The following is a 17,652-nucleotide window of genomic DNA, read 5'->3' on the forward strand; positions in this document are numbered from 1 at the left end:
ATCGAAGCGAAGGGACTAGTGCGGGAGACAGGAAAGAGGAAAATAAAGTTTGTCAGTTTTATACCGAACCTAATTCCGATAGTACATGCACATAGCACGTGTGGTAAGTTACCGTGATTATCATTATACATGCATCGAAAGCTTTGTCTCCGTAGATAGTGAAGTTTCTATACAGCAGCTGACAAATCTAGTACCCAGAGTACTCCAGGCGCCTTCCTATCGTCAGCGTGGCGCTGTCCCAGTCATGTACTGACGACAGGAAGGACCAGGAAGACTCTGGGTATGAGATTGGCAGCTGACTAAAAATCTAAAAACGAAATGCCAATACTGAATAAGAAGTAAATAAACGAATGCACTCACGGTTAAGTCAGGCGGTTTTCAAAACAAATGGTTTTTTCCTTGGAATTCATGTTTATCCTGTCAGTCTGTCTCTCATCATGGATGATGCTCTCACTCTTCCCATTTCAAATCACGTGTCGGCTCCCTTGAGTATTATTTCTAAAACAACAACTTGCTTCACTCTTAGTATCTATTTTTTATTATATGATCTATAATTAAAGTATTTATCATAACTAGATTAAAAACCATGCAGTTCCCTCTCTACTTAACTGTGTAAAAACTTACCGGCTTTCTTTGGCATTCTTTCACAACTTTTTCAAACCATATTTCTGATTGCCCTAGTGAATGAAACGTCAAAGAACGTGACACCTGTTGGTCGACATGACAAAAAAAAAAAAAAAAAAAAACTTAACAAAAAAGCGAACCAAAAAAAAAACCTCAATGGTAGAGTATAGCGAATTACACGGGTCAAAATCGAATGGATCCAATTATCGAATAACACGGGTCAAAATCGAATGGATCCAATTATCGAGTAACACGGGTCAAAATCGAATGGACCCAACTATCGAATAACACGGGTGAAAATCGAATGGATCCAATTATCGAATAACACGGGTCAAAATCGAATGGACCCAACTATGGAATAACACGGGTCAAAATCGAATGGATCCAATTATCGAATAACACGGGTCAAAATCGAATGGATCCAATTATCGAATAACACGGGTCAAAATCGAATGGATCCAATTATCGAATAACACGGGTCAAAATGGAATGGATGCAATTATCGAATAACACGGGTGAAAATCGAATGTACCCAATTATCGAATAACACGGGTCAAAATCGAATGGACCCAACTATCGAATAACACGGGTCAAAATCGAATGGACCCAATTATCGAATAACACGGGTCAAAATCGAATGGATCCAATTATTGAATAACACGGGTCAAAATCGAATGGACCCAACTATCGAATAACACGGGTGAAAATCGAATGGACCCAACTATCGAATAACACGGGTCAAAATCGAATGGATCCAATTATCGAATAACACGGGTCAAAATCGAATGGACCCAACTATCGAATAACACGGGTCAAAATCGAATGGATCCAATTATCGAATAACACGGGTCAAAATCGAATGGATCCAATTATCGAATAACACGGGTCAAAATCGAATGGACCCAACTATCGAATAACACGGGTCAAAATCGAATGGATCCAATTATTGAATAACACGGGTCAAAATCGAATGGACCCAACTATCGAATAACACGGGTGAAAATCGAATGGACCCAATTATCGAATAACACGGGTCAAAATCGAATGGATCCAATTATCGAATAACACGGGTCAAAATCGAATGGACCCAACTATCGAATAACACGGGTCAAAATCGAATGGATTCAATTATCGAATAACACGGGTCAAAATCGAATGGATCCAATTATCGAATAACACGGGTCAAAATCGAATGGATCCAGTTATCGAATAACACGGGTCAAAATCGAATGGATCCAATTATCGAATAACACGGGTCAAAATCGAATGGATCTAATTATCGAGTAACACGGGTCAAAATCGAATGGACCCAACTATCGAATAACACGGGTGAAAATCGAATGGACCCAACTATCGAATAACACGGGTCAAAATCGAATGGACCCAACTATGGAATAACACGGGTGAAAATCGAATGGATCCAATTATCGAATAACACGGGTCAAAATCGAATGGATCCAATTATCGAATAACACGGGTCAAAATCGAATGGATCCAATTATCGAATAACACGGGTCAAAATCGAATGGATCCAATTATCGAATAACACGGGTCAATATCGAATGGATCCAATTATCGAATAACACGGGTCAAAATCGAATGGATCCAATTATCGAATAACACGGGTCAAAATCGAATGGATCCAATTATCGAATAACACGGTTCAAAACCGAATGGATCCAGTTATCGAATAACACGGGTCAAAATCGAATGGATCTAATTATCGAATAACACGGGTCAAAATCGAATGGACCCAACTATCGAATAACACGGGTCAAAATCGAATGGATCCAATTATCGAATAACACGGGTCAAAATCGAATGGATCCAGTTATCGAATAACACGGGTCAAAATGGAATGGTTGAGTATAGGGAATAACACGGATCAAAATCGAATGGTTGATTATAGCGATTAACGCGGGTCAAAATCGAATGCATCCAATCATCGAATAACACGGGTCAAAATCGAATGGATCCAATGATCGAATTACGCGGGTCAAAATCGAATAGACGCAATTATGGAAAAACATGGTTCAAAATCGAATGGTTGAATATAGCAAAGAATACGGATCAAAATCGAATGGATCCAACCATCGAATAACAAGGGTGAAAATCGAATGGATCCAAATATCGAACAACACGGGTCAACTTTCTTATACTGTTTATCCAACATGGCAGCTATTGAAAACCCACGAGCTTGAATAAATTGGGCTTCCTGTGTAAGCCAACTCGAAGAAAGCCTGGTACAGGATAGAGAGTGTTTTTGTTTCAAGATGGCGGAGGGAGTGGATGATGATGTGACTTTACCGAGAGGTAAGTGCAATTATTTTAACTTCATAACACCCGATTATCGTAATGAGCGCATTTAGTACATCTATTATAATCTTGGATGTGAGTAAATGTGGTTTCATACCCTTAATATTTCATCCCTATCCTGTTTCTCGCTTCTAACGTAGTCTTATCTTTTAAAAATCATATAACGTCTAGATTCTTTAGACTTTGATTTTATACACCTTAGTCAAACATTCTGCTAGGAACTTTACGCCTTCTGCAGTACGTAGTTTAAAGATGTTAGCTAGGCCTCTAGTTTCTTGTTAGCTTAAGTTTTAACATATTTTTTCATATCGGGCTAATATTATGGAGACCGATATAAAAAAGATGTTAGAGTGCACGCACTAAAACTGTGAACATTAAATAGTACTAATTAGTACTATTTCATACAGAATCCTTTGTTTTCTATTGTTTAATTATCACTACTTAGTGCTAAAAATTAGTATTTGTTTCACGGATTTAGTGTGAGCACTCTAACATGTGAATTACATTATATTAGTTGCATAATTAATGAGTTTTAAGCCCTACTTACAGATACTTTAACAAAATGATGTTTACGAATGGAGAGTAGTTTTCGCTGGCAGATCTTTTGAAAATAGCAGACATCGGAGTACACTCTGTTGCCTTCAAACAATTGTTTCAAGTGGAGGCATTTGGGTCAATACAGGGCATCTTTGAAATTTTTAGGCCATTTTTGAAAATCACTTTTGTTAAAGAGCTTCCCTCAATAAAGATTGGTATCAAATGTATAGAAACTGACCCAAATGTAACAATTGTTTGAAGGTAATAGAGTGTAACTCCGATATCTGCTATTAAATGTTATGGATTTCAGACAGAAAGCATTCATCATACCATTACTATTTTGTCCTTTTCATTTAGTTTGTCCTTTTAATTTCAAAATAATTTTGATGTATTAAATATTATTAATGTAACATTTTCGTGGTTTGTAACGAAAATGTTTTGAAATCAATTATTTACTCCATTAATTTGTGGTAAACATTATTAGTGAAATACGTCTGTAGTGTATTTTTTGTTGCAAAGGCACAGCTTCCTCTCAAAATAGCACAGAGAACTGTGAAAGGGACTATTATATTAAAATAGCTAGGCTTTACAATTAAAATAAATTCTACATCGGTTTCTTGTGGATGCTTTGTTCTTGCTGTTTTACAGCTGCTGTTAATAAAATGATCAAGGAGTTGATACCAAATATGAGAGTCTCCAATGATGCCAGAGAGCTGATTCTTGACTGTTGTACAGGTAAATAAATACTGTGAAATATTACTATTATTATAGTACACTCAACAAAATTACTCGACTCTGATTGGTCAAGAGGAGTACAACTATAGCGTTAATTGTACTCCGTAGGATTACTGAATTAAGTCGCTATGGAAACATGGCCAAAACAATCTCAACAGCGGCAAAAAAAAGCCGTAAAAACTAATGAGAACTAATCTTTTTTGTGCATTTCAGTTGCACGATGGACTGAAAATCGGCTGCCAAATAGACAAAGATGAACGGCATCGCTTCGTATTTTTTACTGAAATTTTGTTGAGTGAACTATAAACGAAAAACTGCATGATCTTGATTACCATTTGGAAATTAATAGACACAAGTAATGTTTTGAAAGTTCTTGTAATTGCACTCGCCTTTCCTATACAAATGCAGCACATGCAATAATGCATTGCCACCAAAATGTCCTGTAAAACTTTTCTTAACTAAGCATCTATTTGAGTAACTTTGCTATGTATTTTTCCCCTGTAATAGAATTTATACATCTTGTGTCTTCTGAGGCAAATGATGTTTGTGGTCGTCAAACCAAGAAAACAATATCTCCTGATCATGTTCTTCTTGCACTTGAGGTAGGTAAATTATGACCATGTAATTAATATGCTTGAACTGTAATACCACACTCAATACAAAATAACAATTATTCTAGCCAAATGTTAACTTTAAATGGCCCATACAATGTAATTTTCTCTGAAAATCATTGTTATTAATTAAGAGGAATTTTTTTTCAATAATGAGCAATAATGGCAAAAAGTGCCAAAAACTAGACTTTCCCAATTTTCGTTTTGAGTTAAAACTCAAAATCTTTTTTAAACAGTTAGAAACTGATGTACCATGATAAAATGCCCGTTTTAAGCGGTATTTTCAATTGTACAAAGGTGTTTTGCTGCATTTGTGCTAGAATGTTGCTTTGTACAGGCTGTTTTATAGAAAATACATGGGAAATAAGCAAATGAAGGCCTAAACCTCATTTTCGAATAAAAGTTTTGCTTTGGGTTAACACTTTGATTCCACTTTCATCAGTCATCTCCACTTCCAAAGAAGTTAAACTTTCTGAAAAACAAGATTTTAGCCTTGTACAACAGCCTTTCTTCAAGAAAACAGTTTTTGGCGCTCACTGCTTGAATAAGAAAAGAATATTCTCTTTATCACCAAAGACTAATAATAGTGGCAAGTCAACAGACACTTGGCTGGCCGACCAGTCACATTGACTGCAGATCACGATCTCCTCCATGTGGCTGGTCATCATGTCCAGCCATTGACCATCTGTTATTTTTACTCATGCACTAACAACCCAGACATACTTTTACCATCTACTAGCAATTCAGAGGCTTAGGAAAAAACTTGGTGGAGTTGGCATTTCATTTGCATTTTGGGACTGTTTTACGGGACATGACATTTCACATCTATTTCGTCCCCTCAGGCATCCTAGACCTCCTATATTTCCTATATTTCCTATAATTTGTATAGGATCCTATAAAGAGCCTATATTTAAAGAAACCTCCTATATTTCCTATAAATAGAACGACTGCTGATTGATACATTTATATTTTACACTGTTTAGCATATTTGGCGAAGGAAATAAAATGCCCCCCCCCCCCCTTTTTTTTCTTTTTTTGTTTTTTTGGTTCTGTTTTTTTTTTATGGCCGATCCCTTGTTACGCCACCGAAAAGCTATCTTAGCTCCTATAAAGTGCTTATATTTTTGGAAAAAAAATCCTATATTTTCCTATATTTAGAACTTGCACAGCCTATATTTCCTATCAAATTTGTCTAAAAAGTGGCTGGGATGCCTGTCCCCTTAAAACAGCCCCACTGAATGGCTAATTTTTCACATCGTATGGGATAACATTTTAACACTTGTGCTATTATTTCTTTATACAGGCACTTGGATTTCAAAGTTACATTGAGGAAGTCAAATCCGTTTTAGCAGATTGCAAAACACAAGCAGCAGTAAGTCCTAACTACAGATTATTTTATAAACTAATTGTTCTAACTTATTCTAACCTTTATCCTTTTGCATTTCCCTCATAGAATAAGAGGAGAGCTAGCACAAAGCTGGAACATCTAGTAAGTTATTTGAACATGGATGATACCATTGATGATTTAATTACATATGTGAATTGAATATAAATTAATGGATTTTTACAGCTACATTAGTTTGTTTGTTTGACCATGTAAATGCTCACATCTGAGTAATTAAATTAGGGAATACCTGAAGAAGAACTACTGAGACAACAACAGGAACTTTTCCAGCAGGCTAGAATGCAGCAGGCCCAGGTATGTATTTAAGATTTTTTGACAAGTTATGTTAAATAGATACAGTCAATATTAGAGGCCTCACACTAAATCCGTGAAACAAATACTAATTTTTAGCACTATATAGTGATAATTAAACAATAGGAAACAAAGGATTGTGTATGAAATAGTACTAATTAGTACTATTTAATGTTCACTGTTTTAGTGCGTGCACTCTAGTGCAGTAAATATAAGTACATATATTAGTATTACATATGGACTCAGGATTATCACAAAAATACTTTAGTCTTGTTGATCACATTTCTAATGGCTTATTTGTAATAATTCTAAAGAGTCTTTGGCTGATGAGATGCAAACAAAAAATAAAAACATATAAACAAGATGGCAGCCATGATGACAGGAGGTACAACAATAGTCTTTTCCCCTGGAAACTAAAAATCTTTTTGTAATTCAGATTAGACCAGATTCAATTATTGTTCCTGCCTTCTCACATGGCAGCCATCGCGTGATGGTGCAAAGCCTCTATTGCTCTTTTGTTTCCCTGATTACTTGCCTGTATTCATTGTGACTGATCATACCAAAATATCAACTGCTGCACAATTTGATTTTCTTTCATTTGTGCTTGATTGTTAAATCATAGGCTGAACAAGAAGAACTAATGCAGCTTCAACAAGCACAAGCTTTAGCATTACATCAACAACAGCAGCAGCAACAACAACAAAATCTGACTGCATCACAACAAAACAAAAGTGTCAGCAACCCCCCACCAACTGGACAACCACTGTAAATAAATTGAGATATGAAGAAGAAAGAGAACAAGAAGAAAGAGAAACTATATGTATATAAATTCAGTTTTCATCTCCAGTACCAATACATCCGCTTAGTGTTTTAATATATGTTCAACGTTATGCATTAATTTCCATAGTGCAAGAATGCGAATTTAGATTTAAGGTCGTTTGAACGAAGTATGTCTCTATAGCTGGGGCATAATGTTTTACCATTTCAGACCACGTGCCATTCTCTTGAGAATAAGATTCCTTGCTTGAGTTGTATCCATATGTATGTGTTTTTTCATGCTCAACATTTATACAAAGGAATTATACTCTAGGGAATGACATGTGGTCTGAAATGGGAAAACATTACACCCAAGCTAATATAAAGAGGTCTGTTATGAAGTTTGGGTTTGTTATAAAGTCTAATATTTAGGGGGGGGGGGAGATCATTAAAAGAATTACACTCAAGAGGGGACCAAACAAACACTCCCAGTCACAAAGCACTTTTGCAATAAACAGAATGTAAAACTAAAATGAAACAATGAAGCTGCTTCCCCCCCCCCCCCCCCCCCCCCACACCACCCCATCCCTAATAAAAAATGAATGGTCCCTTAATGGCTTTATAAAGGTGTGCCTTTGATATGGCATGAAAATTGCACAGTTCTCAATCCCATTCAATTGCTGTTTTTCACGTGTCGTCATTCCCTGTCTCATGCAGAATGTTTATCAGCTGAATATTGTAAGCTTTCAATATCTTTATTTCTGGTTTACTGCTCATGGTGATCAGCATTTGAACAAAATCGGATCTACAGGCTTATCCAGCAATAACTTTACTAATTTTAACCCAGTGTACTTTCTCCCAACTTTAACTCATTTTTGTATATTAAGTATATAAATAGTTTAATAGCCATATCAATGATAGTAAATTTGTTTTATTTCATCATGGATAAAGTGTATTTATTGGTATATGTAATATATACAGTATGAGTGGCCGTGTTGTATCAGATATACAACCACGAGGCGTAGCCGAGTGATTGTATATCTGATACAACACGGACACGAATACTGTATATGACTTATCAAACGTCTAGGTTAGTTCCTTTGTGTTTCACTAAAATTTTCAAAATTAAAGTGAATTTGGCCAAGAAAATCCAACTTAAAGTTTATGCAAATGAACACAGTTTTGTATCAGATTTACAACACTCTTCACGGTCGTGATTTCTGTTGTGTTTTCCTCATGAATTATTCATGAGTTTGATAATTATATATTATATATGTCATACATGACAGTGTAATTTATGCCTAAATCACTCTAAGGTGCTCTAACAAAACATTTTGGACCAGCATTTTGCAAAACAGATTTGCATTTACCCATACATTATTATTTTATTACCAACTGAAAGATCACCAGGGAACTAGTAAACGTGCACAGTTTCATCTTTGCAAAGTAATAAGTCAAATATATAAAATTTCTAAATCCTTATGAGCTATTAAAATCACAGGCAGCCCAAGCAATGTATTTGTGGTTTGTATGATATCAATAACAGTAAATGTATGGGACGAAAAAATATGTAATTTTTTACAAAACAAATTGAACATACCTTGCTCCTGTGTTGTTCTGGGTGGTTTTTGTGTCTACTGCATATTAATAAGCAGTAGACACTATGCCATCGCGTTTACCCAGATATTATATACTTCATATCTTATTTAACTAGCGAAAAATATAGTTAAATGACATACGATATAAATGGGGCTAAATGTAATTTAGGCAAAGTTAAAACCACAACTAAGCCTGCTAGCCTAAGCAACGTTGGCCAGCGGACCATCCATGCTACGCATGCGCCCACGCTCCGGGTGGCGTGTTCACTAGCTGGCTTGTAGCTTGTATGCCATCTTTGCATCCTTGCCATCGTACAATTTGCATTTCTTTGTCGCTTGCTTTTATCGCTTTTGGACTACCCAGTTAATAGCAATGGCCGATCCACCGTTTCCACAGTCTTCTCCAATTTCTGCCGAATTGCTAGAGGTTATTCAAGCCGCCGTTGTGTCAGCTATAGCAAACAGAGAACAACCAACCTCGTTCGCCCCAGCGAACACAACAACGACTTCGAGCTACTCAATGGGCATTTGTCGTTGGTCTGGGTCACTCGCCAGTACCACCGAAGCTCGTTACCCAGACTGTCACTGGGCGGTTTATCGATCTGAGCGACTTGTCTGCTCGCTAACCTCACTCCAGCAACTGAGGACGAACCACAACAGATGTTGGACGGCCGGCTGGTGTTATCATCCAAGACGAAGAAAAACAAACGCCTCATAGAAGATATCCTTAGCTGGATGGAGGCCTTTTCTATCTACATGCTTGTTCTGACCCACACTGTATTTCCCCAATAGATGGGCTGATCTCACAAGATATAAGTTGTTGATCCTCCGCACTCATCGCCTGTTCGGCGAACGCTGTTGGCTCCCCCACTCGATAAGCCTTTCGAGAAACACAACTGACCAAACCAGTCTGCATCTCGTGGAACAAGGGTAGATATGTGTCGCCTTTAATACACTCCTTGCCGGTACTTGCAGAAATGTAGAAATCAAAAAAAAAAAATTATTGTAAGCCCTTATGTCATCTCTTATTTTGCTTATTGCTTCGACACTTTTGGTCGAATTATTATCGCATTTATCACTAATTATTATGTTGATATATTGCTACGGCTGTTCTGCTTGTCGTATTAATATGGTATCCATCACTTTTGACACTTCTATATTGCGTCAACCGTACCGTTGCCTATTGCTACGACAGTGTGCTTGTCGTATTATCGTTGCATTTGTCATTATTATTCATATTTTGCTACGACAGTGTGCTTGTCGTATTATCAATGCATTCGTCTTTATTGTTGCTACATTGCTACGACATTTTGCTTGTCTTATTACTATTGCATTAATGACTTATTGTCGAATTATTATCGCATTTATCACTAATTATTATGTTGATATATTGCTAGGGCTGTTTTGCTTGTCGTATGGTATTCACCACTTTTGACACTTCTATATTGCGTCAACCGTTGCCTATTGCTACAACAGCTTGCTTGTCGTATTATTATTGCATTCACCACATATTGTTGCTACTTCGCCACGACAGTTTGATTGTCGCATTATTATTGCATTCTTCATCATTATTGCTATTTTGCTACGACAGTGTGCTTGTCGTATTATCGTTGCATTCGTCATTATTATTCATATTTTGCTACGACAGTGTGCTTGTCGTATTATTATTGCGTTCGTCCTTATTATTTCTATTTTGCTACGACATTTTGCTTGTCTTATTACTATTGCATTCATAACTTATTGTCGAATTATTATCGCATTTATCACTAATTATTATGTTGATATATTGCTAGGGCTGTTTTGCTTGTCGTATGGTATTCACCACTTTTGACACTTCTATTTTGCGTCAACCGTTGGCTATTGCTACAACAGCTTGCTTGTCGTATTATTATTGCATTCACCACATATTGTTGCTACTTCGCCACGACAGTTTGATTGTCGCATTATTATTGCATTCTTCATCATTATTGCTATTTTGCTACGACAGTGTGCTTGTCGTATTATTATTATTATCACATGATTCGCTATACCCCTACGTTTGCTTGTCGTTTATCCATGTATCCATCATTGATGATATCTTCTCTATTGCTAGAACAGTTGACTCGGCGTTTTACCGATGTATCCATCATTGATGATATCCTCTCTATTGCTAAAACAGTTTGCTTGTCGTTTTACCGTTGTATCCATCATTGATGATATCTTCTCTATTGCTAAAACAGTTTGCTCGGCGTTTTAATTGTTGATATGCAGTACTTCAATATTTTCTACATTGCTACGACAGTTGGTTTGTCGCATTGCATTGGCTTCGCTACCACCATCGCCCTCGCGAAGACTATTTTGCTTGTCATATTGCTTGTCTTGGTATTCCCCTTCCCTTCGATAGTCTGCATGTCGCATAGTACTACTTACGCCTCGACTTTCTCTGCGTAGCATTGCTTTACCTTAAACTTCGTCCATTCGCTTCGCGTAGTACTCCTGCGTTTCTCCTATCATGCTGCCCTATGCCGCAGCTGTTCGTTTGTCTATTAAACGGCTTGGCATCTCGGCAGTTTGGCTTGTCGCAATTCGATAGCAACTTACCTTTACATCCCAAGAAGTGTGAGGGTCCGTCTTCCACCCCGGTAGTGCTAGGGATCTAGCTCAACTCAGTTAATCAACTGCCCGCCTCCCAACGAAGAAGCTTACCCGTTTGCAACTTCTTTTGGACTCCTGGGCCGATCGTCGATGGTGCCACCACGCAGCCAAAGTCGTTTGGCCGGGTCGCGCCTGTATTCGACGCAGGATCATTACCCTGTCCTGCTTCAGGAACCACCGTCACCCCATTCGACTTAATTCCGAATTTCATTTAGATTTGAGCTGGTGGCGAAATGTTTTGGAGTCCTGGAATGGCGTTAACTTCTGGCTTTACTCAGGTTTATCTCACCCTCCCTCGATCGTCGTGACATCGGATGCCTCGGTTGCCCTAGGTTATGGAATATTCTGGGGCGAGGACTGGTTTAACGGTCTCGGTTCCGTGAACCAACAGCTTTATCCATCACGTAGAAAGAGCCTTTCCATATTATCATCGCAGGTCATGTTTGGGGTTATGGTTGGCCCTAGCACCACATACTTTTTAGAACTGACAACGAAGCAGTTACAGCAATCCTCCACTCTCGCACAGCAAAGGTGTCGTGTATCATGGGCCTGTTTCGCTAAGGGTGTTTCATATACAATGGCAAAGCAAACTCTCCCTTGTGTGCGGTGGATGCGTCAATTAAGTATCTGGCCACTCGTGGTGATTCACCTGGCCCACTCTTCCTCCTTCAATCTGTTTTGCCTCTCAGTCGCACGATCTCTTCAGCACCAACGGGCTTATGGACATTCTGAAGGTAGGCAATGTCCCTGGCAACTACTCCAGCCACAGTTTCCGCATCAGCACGGCCACAGTAGCCCCCCACAACGGCGTCCCAGACCACCTAATTCAAACACTAGGCCGTTGGTCAAGCGATGCCTTTAGGGTTTATATTAGAACCCCGGTAGCCTCTCTGGCTTCGGCAAATCGTGTTAACTACACATTAAAGGCTCATTGCTAGACTAGAGATTAGCGTTTGTGCCCCTCTGTTGCTTTTGTTTTATTACTTGGTCCTGGGTGCTTGGACTTCGTTTGGTAGGAAGGTCCCATGGTAACCGGTCACATGTTCTCTACCAAGCACCCTTGGTCGAGGTCGGAAGTTGGGTTGTGGCCCGGTTGCCATGGTTACCTCCTTGCTGGGGGATATACTCGCGTAACCGGACCCCGCACTGGTACCTAGCCCAAACTTATTAGTTGATGAGTTTTAAATGGGGCTAAATGTAATTTAGGCAAAGTTAAAACCACAACTAAGCCTGCTAGCCTAAGCAACGTTGGCCAGCGGACCATCCATGCTACGCATGCGCCCACGCTCCGGGTGGCGTGTTCACTAGCTGGCTTGTAGCTTGTATGCCATCTTTGCATCCTTGCCATCGTACAATTTGCCCCTCCCTCCCTCCTCTATATGGTTAAGTTCAGTCATCATAGGTAAGTATTATCTCCACTGTTTTAACAGTGTGACATGCAGGCACCAGTGTTGGGTTGTGGCCCGGTTGCCATGGTTACCTCCTTGCTGGGGGATATACTCGCGTAACCGGACCCCGCACTGGTACCTAGCCCAAACTTATTAGTTGATGAGTTTTAACTAACATAAAGTTCATCCCGGTGTAAGGGTTGTAAGACTTCGGATTACTTTCGGATCCCATGTGCACAGCTGACGGCGCATGGCGAGGATAGCCGATGTTATCCGAAGTCCTGTTCCGAAGTCTGGTCAACTTGGATAACGGATACGTGTCGGATACGTGTGGACGGTGAAAACGATTCGAATACGCTGCGTGTGGACGCAAACATTTTCGTATCCGCAAATTTTTTTTGAATTGGCGTGTTTGTGCTACACGAAGGATGTCAACAGATGTCGCTTCATGAACTATTTTTACAGAACCGATGCGATGTGAAACTGACTCAGATTTTTACAGTGACAATATTTGAGCTCTTTAAAGGGATAACTGAGCTCCGTAAGCAGAATATTAAGCCCTGAATACCTGCAAGTGTATATTCTACATATACATGTGAGGTGGCGGAATGGAGAGCGGCGTTGAATGCGAGGTAGAGAGCTTGTCTTTCGTTGCTGCAAATGTTTTTATCATTATTTTTAGCTTGAAGAAAAAGAAGGAAAAATTGATAAGGCTTGTAGTTTCATTCATTCTTGTTTAGTAAATATGCGACGATTGGGCTCGCCCTTGATTGACAGTTATCGGTTTATGCAATATTTACGGTGGCTCATAACGGAGGCATGCAGCACTGATTTAAACACAAATAGACCCTTTGCATTGAATTCCTAGAGGAATTGTTCTGGGGGACAAAACAATAAGACGTCTTTTCTTTTGCAAAAAAAAAAAAAAAATCCATTGTTTTGTCCCACAGAAGAATTCCTCGAGGGATTCAGTGCAAGGGGTCTAGAAACGAACTGCTGCATCTTAGAAGAGTTGCTGCATTTGAGACGAGTTGCAATTGCTGCAAATAAGAAAGGAGTTGCTGCAAATAAGAAACGAATTGCTGCATGTTAAATGAGTTGCTGCATGTTAGACGAGTTGCTGCATGTTAGACGAGTTGCTGCATGTTAGACGAGTTGCTGCATGTTAAATGAGTTGCTGCATGTTAGACGAGTTGCTGCATGTTAGACGAGTTGCTGCATGTTAAATGAGTTGCTGCATGTTAGACGAGTTGCTGCATGTTAGACGAGTTGCTGCATGTTAGACGAGTTGCTGCATGTTAGACGAGTTGTTGCATGTTAAATGAGTTGCTGCATGTTAGACGAGTTGCTGCATGTTAGACGAGTTGCTGCATGTTAGACGAGTTGCTGCATGTTAGACGAGTTGCTGCATGTTAAATGAGTTGCTGCATGTTAGACGAGTTGCTGCATGTTAAATGAGTTGCTGCATGTTAAACGAATGAGTTGCTGCATGTTAAACGAGTTGTTGCATGCTAGATCAGTTGTTTCTAAAAAACTATATCGGTGCTAAATTCGAGATAATGCTTTAAAAAATAGAAAATTTAGTTATCTGGATACGGTTGGATTCGAACCCAACGACAGAAATTCAAAAAGAATCTTCGCTTTCTCTTTCTCTACTACTCCAATATAGTCTTTCACGTACTCCTTTTTCAAAGGTTATATTTTTTTAGATTGTTTAAAAAAACTTGTCATTGAAGACCCAGGGACTGCGGAGCATGTTGAAAAGTATTGAAAAACCAAAAAGGAATAAAATCATAGTATTTGACTTGTTTCAAGTGTTTGTTTTTACTTTAATCATTTTTCTTTTTAGCGCAAAAAGTGGTGGGGCCGCGGCAATCTTTTGTCAGTCTGCTGCCCAATCTACAAATCAGCTAGAGGACTATTCTGATATTGAAGGAGAATTGGCTGCCGATATGAATAAGACTGCTAGTGATACAGACTCTGATATAAGTTGAGAACTTGTTGGCTCAATCTTTTGTAAGTCTGCTGCCCAATCTACAAATCAGCTAGAGGACTATTCTGATATTGAAGGAGAATTGGCTGCCGATATGAACAAGACTGCTAGTGATACAGACTCTGATATAAGTGCGGGAGAACTTGTTGGCTCAATCTTTTGTGAGTCTGCAGCCCAATCTATAAATCAGCTAGAGGACTATTCTGATATTGAAGGAGAATTGGCTGCCGATATATATATAAACAAGACTGCTAGTGATACAGACTCTGATATAAGTGGAGAATTTGTTGGTTCAATCATTTGTAAGTCTGCTGCCCAATCTACAAATCAGCTAGAGGAGTCTGACATAGAATAGAATAGAATAGAATACCTTTATTTAAACACGATAAAATTTAAAGCTAAAAGCTTGTGGGGTCGTGCATAAAATAAATTAAATAAATAAAATATAATATAAGTATGAATCTGTAAAAATATAGCTAATTAACTTAGATAACTTTAAATATCTTATATATAATTCTCACACACATTCACATACACAAACTGCGCAAGCTATTAGACCCGCCAGGGGCAGAAAACACAGACAAATGCGGTGAACACCGTGTCAATAGGCATTCACCTCATCTGAACAGCACCCGCCACCCATAGCGAGTCCAACAGCCCGCGCAGTTACATTCACTCCATAATAAAAATAATGTTACATATATACAAAGTCCTTTTTTCTAAAGCGAGACGTCGAGGCAGTAGAGTCAAAATTGAAATTTATAAAATAGTCCTTGGCACTGAGCTGTACTTTGATGTCCTTAAAATTTGAATGTGTTACCTTATCAATATTACAAATTATTAGATTCCATAGAACTGAGCCTCGATACACCAATGAGTCCTTTAAAAATCTGCTTTCAAACCTTGGAATTGCGAGAGTTTCATTTCCGCGTAAAGAATATTTACTATTGCGCTTTATAAAAATACTTTCTGATAAAGATTCTGGTAGACTACGATTGCTTGCTTTATGAAAAATCTTAAATATTTCTAATTTATAATCTAACTTAATTGTTGTCCATTTGTCAAATGCAAGTACATCAGATGACGCCATATCTTTGGGTAAATTGAAGATAATCCTAGCTGCCCTACAATGTAATCTCTCAATGGAATTGAAAATTTCTGAATTACAGCACGAACCCCATAAAACTAAGCCATATTTTACAGAGGGCAAAATTACTCTAAAGTAGAAGTTCCGTAAGATATCCTTAGGTAGAAATCTTGAACGTTTTAGCAGTTCTAATTTGTTGACAAAGTTCTTCTTTAGTTCCAACGCATGTGGTACCCAACTAAGCTTGTCGTCCACAGTCATACCCAGAAGACGCGTTTCTGAAACGTATCGTAAAACTGAGTTGCCCAGAAGCACAGGAGCTAACGGTCCAGTAATGGTCTTCCTGCTAATTATCATCACTTCGCTTTTTCCTGGATGTGGTGTTAAACGGTTGACCAAGCACCAGCTATAAACTTCTCGTAAGGCTTTATTGAGATGAGAGACAGCAATATCTGCAGATTCGCCGATACAGAAAATTGTTGTGTCATCTGCATACATATACGACGATCCTGAGACAACAACAGATGGTAAATCGTTAGCAAATAGTGTAAAGAGTGTTGGACCTAACACGGATCCTTGAGGAATTCCGGTAGACACTGGCAGCAGTTCAGATGTAACTCCATTCAACACAGTAAATTGCTGTCTTCCTTCTAGATAACTCTTCATCCACTCTAATAGGCCACCTTTGATGCCGAAATTATTTTCCAATTTACGCCCCAAGATGTCGTGCGAAACGCTATCGAACGCCTTTTTGAAATCGATAAAGGCTACTGCCACGACCTTACCCGAGTCTACGGCCTTTCTCCACATCTCCGTCAAATGAACCAACAACAGTTCTGTTGAATATCCAGCACGATATGCCCATTGCCTTTCTGAGATTAGATTATTGTTCTTAAAGACATGCTGCACCAGTCTGTCGTTAACCTCACTTTCCAAGATCTTACTCGGGACACTAAGTAAAGAGACGGGCCGATAGTTACCACAGTCAGTATCATCGTCCTTTTTAAAGATTGGTGTCAGCCTTGCGGTCTTCCAAGCCGTGAAAACTGTCGTGTGGTCAATGCTATATCTGTAAATGTCAACAAGTGATGGAACTATGGCGTTTCCCGCAAGTTTAAGAATCTTGGGTGAGATACAATCAGGTCCGGTTGACTTGTTAGCTTTAAGTTTACTGATCTTTTCATGGACTGTGCGGTGAGAAATTAATGTCATCGCTAATGGTGATGGTTGATGCTGCAGTACTACGTCATCATGTTGACAGTTATCTTCAGATGCTGGTAGCGTATTTACTAAGTTTTCCCCAATCGTAGCAAAATAAGAATTCATCAGCTGAGCTTTCTCCTTGTCTGTCAATACGAGAGTACCATCATCTTTTTTGAGAGGGCCAATTTTACTTTTGCAGACTGTGCGATTTGTGGCCTTATTAATTAAATTCCAGTAAGCACTTGATTTTTTGACTTTATTGAACATCTGATTAAAATAGGTTGCTTTGGCTTTCCTTAAGGCTGAAGTAACTTCGTTCCGAGCCTTCCTGTACTCCTTCCACATCTAAGGAGAATTGGCTGCCGATATAAACAAGACTCAAACTGATTTAGATGTTAAAGACGACAGTGATGAAATGGATCAAAGAGACGACCAAATGGAATGTCAAGATCAGTCTGCAAAACCAAAAGGTAT

At 38.7% G+C, this 17,652-nt stretch overlaps 1 protein-coding gene across 1 annotated transcript; it reads left to right on the plus strand.

Annotated features, from left to right (window-relative positions):
* Positions 1 to 2,870: 2,870 nt before the first annotated feature.
* LOC116293716 (protein Dr1) lies at positions 2,871 to 7,679 on the plus strand. The gene is made up of 7 exons (XM_031701182.2): positions 2,871 to 2,937; positions 4,126 to 4,212; positions 4,720 to 4,814; positions 6,127 to 6,195; positions 6,277 to 6,312; positions 6,451 to 6,522; positions 7,142 to 7,679. Exons 1-7 carry the CDS (start codon positions 2,898 to 2,900, stop codon positions 7,286 to 7,288), a joined length of 546 nt encoding a protein of 181 aa, XP_031557042.2. The 5' UTR covers positions 2,871 to 2,897; the 3' UTR covers positions 7,289 to 7,679.
* The last annotated feature ends 9,973 nt before the right edge of the window (positions 7,680 to 17,652 follow it).

Source organism: Actinia tenebrosa, unplaced genomic scaffold (assembly GCF_029948245.1).
Source record: "Actinia tenebrosa isolate PJP-AT-01 unplaced genomic scaffold, QUT_ActTen_1.0 PGA_scaffold4__44_contigs__length_22323623, whole genome shotgun sequence".
Classification (NCBI taxonomy): Eukaryota; Metazoa; Cnidaria; class Anthozoa; order Actiniaria; family Actiniidae; genus Actinia; species Actinia tenebrosa.

Bases quoted from the DNA above. Each gene is read 5' to 3' on its own strand.
- LOC116293716 (XM_031701182.2), top strand. From the start codon at position 2,898: ATGGCGGAGGGAGTGGATGATGATGTGACTTTACCGAGAG. The intron at 4,815-6,126 runs GTAGGTAAATTA...TTCTTTATACAG, and splicing joins ATGTTCTTCTTGCACTTGAG to GCACTTGGATTTCAAAGTTA. The intron at 6,313-6,450 runs GTAAGTTATTTG...TAATTAAATTAG, and splicing joins GCACAAAGCTGGAACATCTA to GGAATACCTGAAGAAGAACT.